Source organism: Aphanomyces invadans, assembly GCF_000520115.1.
Source record: "Aphanomyces invadans strain NJM9701 unplaced genomic scaffold supercont1.16, whole genome shotgun sequence".
Lineage (NCBI taxonomy): Eukaryota > Oomycota > Saprolegniomycetes > Saprolegniales > Verrucalvaceae > Aphanomyces > Aphanomyces invadans.
In genome coordinates, this window is record NW_008580161.1 from 330,531 (window position 1) to 337,826 (window position 7,296).

Genomic DNA, 7,296 nt, shown 5'->3' on the forward strand with positions numbered 1-7,296 from the left:
TTGCTGGAATGTTTGAGGAGCAGGCATATCTCCCTGTTGAGCGTCTCGTGGCTCTTCAGGTACATGTCGACCTTTCGAACCAATCCCATCACGCTCGATTACATAGGAATAGCTGTACATTACGTTCCACCCATGAATTCTAGTCTAGGGAGTTGTGGCTCCTCCCGCAACATCTGCATTTCGCCTATTCTTGTACACGAGCCACACCGAAATCACGCCAAGCCAGACAAACGCAAGCGGCCATAGGTCTTCGTGCGGCTGGTTGAGCAAAGCGATCTCATGGCGTATTTCGCGTAGGTGCTGTAATTGGTCTGTGGACGGTACTTTCAGCGCCTCGAGCTGCTGTAGCAGCTGAACCAGGACCTCTTGGTGGCCCAACGTTCCATCGACACCTGCCGTTCGGTTGGTTTCGTTCGGCCCAGGAATTGGTCGCATCGTGTAACCCGGCAGAAACGCTTCGATGATTTCAGGAACGGCGTACGGGACCCAGTGTAATTGTTCACATCGAAATTCGTCCAAGGCTGGATTTGTGTTGGAAATGCCAGAAAACTTGAGAAACTGCTCCACCGACCGGACCTTGCCTCCGTGGTACTTGTCGACCTCTTCGGCGTCGACCGGACCTTTGAACGGCAGTGTCAGCACCATCCGCAATCGATTGTAAGCAAGCTTTTCTTCCATGTCGTGCTGTTCCTGGGTCATCACTTGCGTCACATTGTCCCAGAACCGCTTCTTCATCCCCTTGTCGTCCGACCAGTTGTGAAAGACGACGTGGCCGTACTTGGAAGGCGAGTACAGGTCGTAGCCACGGGTCCACAATTGCATGCTGCGAAGGTACTCTTCGCCCCAAAACACCCAGTTCATGTGCTTGTCGTTGGGAGCACGGCGCTCGGCGTGGCACTTGCTAAAGGATAAGCACCCGCCCCACAACGCCGACATCAATGGCGCATTGTGGGCATCTACCAGCAAGTAGCCGCCAATGATTGGGATGTCGGAGGTACCCACTCCAGACGGATTCGCACGACGCTTGTTGTAGGTGCACAAATGCGACGCGTAATGGTCCGGCCTTGAGAACCCGGGGCCCATGAAGCCATAGTTCATAGGATACGACGTCAGTACTGCCATTTCGTTGTCTGTTTTGAGCCATTCTTCCACCAACAGGACGTCCCAGTCCTGCAAGAATTGGCTGTGCGAGTCAATTTGGAGACAAAATTCCTCGTCTTGAATCAATTGTTGCTGCTGCCACCGCGCCAACGTCGGCCCCTTGGACGTCCGCGAGTCCCTTGCATCGACGCGAATTTGGCTTTTGAACTTGCATTCTTTCCACTCCGATGCCTCAGCCAACTTGCAATACTCGTCGACGCACGCCGTGTCGTTGTCCTGTGTTTGATCCACGACGCCAATCTTTACGCGCTCGGGGTGTTTGGCTCGGGAGAACGCCGTGAACAGCGTGAAGCCACAGCGAGGGCCGTCACGGTAGTTCGCAATTCCGATGAACAAGTCAAACGTGGTTGGCATACGTGGCGGTGGTGGACGCACATGAGCGTCACGGGCGTCCAGAGGGATGTTCTGATGAGCAGGGTCGAGGTACACCCACGGCACGCTGTCGTTCCAGGCTTGACGGATGCGCTGGGCACCTCCTTTCCCGGACATGTGACAGAGCGGAGGACCTTGGTGAAGTGATCGGCGTTCGGACTCTGATTTACCCACACCATCTCGTTACACTACGGGTGTGCAGGATACTCCGTACACGCACTTAAGAGACACCATCGAGATTGCTCGTGAAAGTGCGATTCAGTGGAATCATCCAGGAAAAAAATGCCTTCAACTACTTTTCCTGCCGAGAGGAAACATTGGACACGTGCGCTTGGGGTTCACTCCTTGGCAAGGCTCCGCCGGCAAGGAATTATACACACGACGTCAGCTTCGCTCCGATGGGCGTGAAGCAGAGGTCGTGTGTATAATTTCTTGTCTCTGCCGTCGCACTTGTGGCATCAACGAGCGAATCCTCTGCCGTCGTTCGATTCGGGTTCATCCATTACCAAAGTTTGTTGTCCAATTGCGCTTGCAAACTCGTAGAAAGGGTCAGAAATATCTTTGCCAATCACAAAAAGTCCAATTTTCCCTGTTATTGAAAAATTGAATATTGACTATCTCGTCGAGATGGCCAGTTGCCCGTTCTCAAGTTTAACAAGTCTGGCATCCCCACCGACACTTTGACGACTCGAGCAGATAACGAGTCGGACGACCACCGCAACGGTCGTAACACGTTATCATGCCATAGTCAACGAGTCCGGGGCAAGCGTGCCGATTCCTCTGCACCCGAGAAATCAATCTCCCCTATGAACGGCAGCAATGTCTAGACTGTAATGAAGATCCCGGCTTGGTGCATCCACAGTGCGACGACCGTCCAACTACACGGCACGTCAATGTTGTACAGATCACGATAAATTGTACCACAGCGCGCCGCCCAGGTTGCTCAGCAGGTTCTCGATATGCGACGACGTGTCGCGGTCCCACGAGAACGGGGTGTGGTCTATCAGGATCTCATGCTACGCTTTCCCCATGAGACGAAACCACTCGGTCGAACACGATGAAGAGCCGTACCCCAATGTAGAGCGCAATCGCGTTCATTCCGTTTTCACGGAACGGGGTCCCGCCCCACACGGCAAAATGATCCACAAGCAGGTACACCACGGCGAGGGCGCCACACGCGAGACCAGACACTGCGAGGACGAACGAGAGGCTCCACAAATTTTTGTTGATGGGGATAAACCCGCCGTTCTTCTTGAACTCGCACAGAGCCAAGCCTACGAGGGCCAGCACGACCCCGACACTGACCAACGTGCCAATTTTGTGCTTCTAGAATCAATGCGCACCACGTCACGGCAGACACAGACATGCAAGATCCAATAGTTGGCGTACCCAGTTCGTTGCTTGGAGGAACAGACCCCCGACGACATACCCGATGTACGCCATGAATGACACCATGAGCCAATTCAGCGCGCCTTCGGGGTCCCACGGACCATTCGTGTCATACACTGATGCTTGGGTCCCACCGGTGCCCATGTAGCTCTCACCAAAGATCGTCAGGTCAACCAGCAAGTGGGCGCCACCGGTGCAATTGGCATACAGACCACCGTCACCCAGTCCGCCAGGTCCTGTGGCCACGTCGATGAGTGCCAGCTCCATCACAAAGCACCAGCAGCAGCAGCACACGCACCAAAGTACCCTGTGGGGCATCCTGGCACCGGGAGCAGAAATGCGATGCCGAGGTTAGCCGCCACGACGACAAACATGACGAGGCTTTCGACCACACGTTGGAGATGCCGGAATCGATCCGACTTGCACGCGAGTCCAGCCACGACAGCAAGGCTCACCATCAAGTATGCGAATGCAAACGACTGTAGGACACCTAGCAATGGAAACGAAATGGATGGTTAGAACACGTCGTTGCCACGGTTCATCGACTATAGTACCTGGGATGCGCCCACCGTGGAGACTTCGAAAGTCGTTGACTAAGAGCAGCCCGAGCAAAAACAACCGAATCGAGCGCATGACGGCATCCAGAAGCATCTTGTGTAGCGCCGTTCCTTTTTTCGCATGTGACGACATCCCAATGTTCATCGTGACCCCCATGATCCAGACGAAGAACGGAAACACGACGTCTGCGACCGTCAGTCCATTCCACGTTGCATGTTTAAAGTACCAGAACTCTCCACCGCCCAAGTTGACGAAGATCATGGCGAAGATCGTAATTCCTCGAAACACGTCCAAGCTAACGATGCGGGGCTTTTTGGTCGATTGCAGTGGCGTGGAGATGACGACTGATGGGATCGGTTCACGCAGCATCTCGTCGAGGTGGATGTCGCTGTCAATAGCATGCGAGCGGAAAGCGGCAGTCGTGGTAGTCGTGGCAGCCTGTTGTTGCTGTGCCCGCTTTTTCCACGAAAACAGACCAACGCAAGCAAGTGGCCACAACAATACGACGACGAGCAGCACAGACATGTACGTGTGCGACGTCGTCGGGCTGTCTGTCATGAACAAGGACGCATTCACACTGCCCGAGGCGGACCTGTTGGCAAAGAGGGTGTAGTTGGTGTGCTCGTTCAACATGATGCTCGACCCGCCCCAGAGCTACAATCCAAACTGAAAGTGACCAGAATCGAGGGTATAGCCATCGTACATGGTCCCCATCGAAGTTGCGCAGCTCCATCGAGAAAGAGTACACAGTCTGAATGGTATACGTGTAGGTGCTATCGCCGGGCGCCATTTCGGTGCATTCATCGTTGCTGGAATCGCAACCGTCACGAGAGAGCGCTTGGAGAGCACACTACGAACAACAACGAAGGAAGACGTTGGAGGAACTCGGGCACAGTCTTTGGGTGAGTCGTACGCCATAGCAATTGTCGCTAGCGTAGTACAGCTTCACGCGCTCGTCCTCGTTCACGCTCGCGAATGCCACCTCGACTTTTGCCGTGTCCATGGTGCCTGCCTCTCGCCAAATGTTCAACCCTTGCAACACACTCCTCTGAAAGTTCATACTAATCGGTTGCTGTGGCAGTTCGAGAAAAATAGCCAAAATTCTGGGAAAATATAGGTGAAAATGTGAAAAAGTGCGAATCGTGCAATCTTAGTCCCCCTGAAATTCCCGATGTATATGTAGAGGTCTAATGTGGTGGACTGCCCATGTGAAGCAAGATGCAGCGTCGGTTTGCTTACTTCCTGCTTGAACGCAGGTCCCAAATCCAATAGAATTCTCGACAAAGTTCGCTAGACCGCCAAGGTGGTGCGCGCTGATAGTCCATTCCAAGGGCTTCACTTCGACTCGGTGGAGCCCATCTGATGCTTTTCGTCCAACAGTACGAGCGATGATACCGAGTCGCATCTGCGGCGAGTAGTGTTGAGAACGATGCATGCAAGAACTGTTTCTGCTATCGAGTCAGACTGGGTCCTCGATTCGCAGCAAGGTGTCGTTGAGATTCAAAGGGATGTCAATTTTAGATTGACACCTGTTGGTGTTGGCCGATGGTTCCATTCAATCGTAAATAAATGCTCCGGCTTCGCTCGAACGTACGCCTCACCAACGCCGTCGTGTGTCTGTCACCGGGATGCATGGCGGTCGGTCGGCCAACAAGTCCAACCGGTGCTGTCGTTGGGACGCAATCAAACCGTGATGAAGTATTCGTGCTTGAACATCCAAATGGCAATCATGACCCAGCTACACACGACAAGTTCAACTCGTCCAATTCATCATCCACAGACGCACCACAGGGTCCCGCCCAGGTTGCTAAGGACATTTTGCGCCACCACATCTTCGTCACGGTCCCATCCAAACGGAGCGTGCTGCCCCACGACTTCATGCTACAAAGCATGCATGAGTTTTAGTGCCAAGACGTCGTCAACTCATCTTACCCCAACGTACAACGCGATCGCGTTCATGCCGGTTTCCTTGAATGGCATGCCGTGCCACCAGGCAAATTTGTCCACGATCAAGTAGAACACGCACAGGACGACGCACGCCATCCCTGACACGGTCAGCACGAACGATACACTCCAGATGCTCTTATTGACGGGAATAGGTCCGCCTTCAACTTGAAACCCCGCCAGCCCGAGGCCAACCAGCCCCAGCACGATCCCCGCACCCATCAGAATCGCCACTTTCCGCTTCTGCGCAATTGCCTTGTGAGCCACAAGCAACACGTGAACTCACGTACCCATTCCGTGGTGGCAAGGAAAAATCCCCCCACGACGTACCCAATATACGCCGTGAACGCCACCATCAGCCAATTGAGGAGACCTTCAGGGTCGTTGTTTCCAGCGGAATAGAGATGACTGTCGCCAAACACCAACTTGTCAACGTAGTAATGGGGGCCGCACGCTTCGATTTCATTGCCTGTCAACGACATCGCTGTGAGATGGGCTTCCAAGGAAACAACGCAACGGGGGAAAGAGAGTCTAGGCAGGGATGGGACATACCCAAGTTGCTGGTGGGGCACCCAGGCACCGAAAGGAGAAACGTGATGAGGAGATTCGTGGTCACAAGGGCCGCGATGACGGCGCCTTCAATCAGTCGATGCTGCCACGTGCGGACATCGGATTTCCAATGTAATCCAACCACAATGCCAACTGAAACGGCCAAATACGCAAACCCAAACGACTGCAACACGCCGGTGATGCGCCCAGTCTTGAGGTTCCGGAAGTTGTTCACAAAGAGACCCAACAAGAAGAGCTTGACCGAGCGGACAAAGTTGCCGAGGAGGATCTCCAATGGAGCTGTGCCTTTTTTAGCATGAGACGCCATTCCGACATTCATTGTGACACCCATAATCCAGGCAAAGAATGGAAAGACGCAGTCCGCCGGGTGCAGGCCGTTCCATCCCACGTGGATGAACGGGTCCAAGCCACCGCCACCAAGGTTCACGAATATCATGACTGTGATCGTGACACCTCGAAACACATCCAGACACGCCACACGTTTCTTCTTCGGTGGCGTTGATAGTGGCGGGTTCAAATTATCGACGACGAGGGGAGCCATCGCACCGTCGTCTTCCATGATCTACATAAATGAACGCATGAGCGACGCGCAGATAGGGTGGATGTACAGGTGTCGTAACAGCGGCAAAGCTCTTCCGGGCCGACGTGTCGTCCTGCACGGAAGCGTACTCGTCGGCAGGCCGCATCATGGCCGATGTGGCAAGTTTGGTTTGCCACGGCTCTCGCTCGGAATCAGATAATCGATCGGATACAGTGAGCATGTAAATATCTTGAAATTTGTATTGACAATAAAACTACCGAGAATTGACAGTACATGCACTATTTATTATTCATGCTGTTGTGAATTGCGGTATCATATCCACGATGATTGGTAGAAAATACACCATTTAATCCTCAGCTGTGACCACGACGACCAGCAACAAATACTACAATATTTCTGAAAACCAAAGATATTTCGAAAATGAAATATATTTTCAACTGACAAGCTACTAGTACACTAACGTGACGGATCTGTGATTTGCCGAAGGATCTGTGATTTGCCGAGGAGGATTAGCCAACAGAATATCAGAATTCTTGTCATTAGAGCGATTTTGCAGATGTTGAATTCTACATAGACTTTTCTGGAAAGGTCAATCCGGAAATTTGACATTCAGTTGGTTTTGCAAACGGAAATTTTCATTCACAGACATGGCCGATGGACACGAAGTACTTCCATTAGTCGCAGCGTTTGTACCATATCCGAGATATCCTGCATGAGCTGGTCACGCTCTACGTACTCTTCTTCTGTTCCAGAGGCGCGGA

General features: G+C 52.9%; 3 protein-coding genes across 4 annotated transcripts; all 3 read right to left on the reverse strand.

Annotated features, from left to right (window-relative positions):
- Positions 1 to 85: 85 nt before the first annotated feature.
- H310_08077 (hypothetical protein) lies at positions 86 to 1,708 on the reverse strand. The gene has a single exon (XM_008873697.1). It carries the CDS (start codon positions 1,648 to 1,650, stop codon positions 145 to 147), a length of 1,506 nt encoding a protein of 501 aa, XP_008871919.1. The 5' UTR covers positions 1,651 to 1,708; the 3' UTR covers positions 86 to 144.
- A 385-nt stretch (positions 1,709 to 2,093) lies between these two features.
- On the reverse strand, positions 2,094 to 4,517 carry H310_08078. 2 transcript variants are annotated; one of them, XM_008873698.1, is made up of 8 exons: positions 4,394 to 4,517; positions 4,184 to 4,330; positions 3,477 to 4,134; positions 3,221 to 3,412; positions 2,923 to 3,158; positions 2,605 to 2,859; positions 2,455 to 2,549; positions 2,094 to 2,411 (listed from the first exon to the last, which is right to left on the reverse strand). In XM_008873698.1, exons 1-8 carry the CDS (start codon positions 4,481 to 4,483, stop codon positions 2,357 to 2,359), a joined length of 1,728 nt encoding a protein of 575 aa, XP_008871920.1. In that variant the 5' UTR covers positions 4,484 to 4,517; the 3' UTR covers positions 2,094 to 2,356. The 2 variants fall into 2 exon arrangements, with proteins under 2 accessions (XP_008871920.1, XP_008871921.1); XM_008873699.1 differs by having other exon boundaries at positions 3,477 to 4,330.
- Positions 4,518 to 4,894: 377 nt separating this feature from the next.
- H310_08079 (hypothetical protein) lies at positions 4,895 to 6,719 on the reverse strand. Its single transcript, XM_008873700.1, has 6 exons — positions 6,603 to 6,719; positions 5,977 to 6,556; positions 5,715 to 5,893; positions 5,413 to 5,667; positions 5,267 to 5,361; positions 4,895 to 5,218 (listed from the first exon to the last, which is right to left on the reverse strand). The coding sequence occupies exons 1-6, from the start codon at positions 6,681 to 6,683 to the stop codon at positions 5,164 to 5,166; spliced, it is 1,245 nt and encodes a 414-aa protein (XP_008871922.1). The 5' UTR covers positions 6,684 to 6,719; the 3' UTR covers positions 4,895 to 5,163.
- Between the last annotated feature and the right edge of the window lie 577 nt (positions 6,720 to 7,296).

What these genes read in the sequence shown, in the direction of transcription:
- H310_08077 (XM_008873697.1), bottom strand. Translation starts at nt 1,650, where the DNA reads ATGTCCGGGAAAGGAGGTGCCCAGCGCATCCGTCAAGCCTGGAACGAC.
- H310_08078 (XM_008873698.1), bottom strand. Translation starts at nt 4,483, where the DNA reads ATGGACACGGCAAAAGTCGAGGTGGCATTCGCGAGCGTGAACGAGGAC. An exon ending in GCAACTTCGATGGGGACCAT is followed by an intron (nt 4,135 to 4,183) that starts GTACGATGGCTA and finishes TTTGGATTGTAG; the next exon opens with CTCTGGGGCGGGTCGAGCAT. An exon ending in ATGCCCCACAGGGTACTTTG is followed by an intron (nt 3,159 to 3,220) that starts GTGCGTGTGCTG and finishes ACGTGGCCACAG; the next exon opens with GACCTGGCGGACTGGGTGAC.
- H310_08079 (XM_008873700.1), bottom strand. Translation starts at nt 6,683, where the DNA reads ATGATGCGGCCTGCCGACGAGTACGCTTCCGTGCAGGACGACACGTCG. An exon ending in TTGCCGCTGTTACGACACCT is followed by an intron (nt 6,557 to 6,602) that starts GTACATCCACCC and finishes TCATTTATGTAG; the next exon opens with ATCATGGAAGACGACGGTGC. An exon ending in GTGCCCCACCAGCAACTTGG is followed by an intron (nt 5,894 to 5,976) that starts GTATGTCCCATC and finishes TGTCGTTGACAG; the next exon opens with GCAATGAAATCGAAGCGTGC.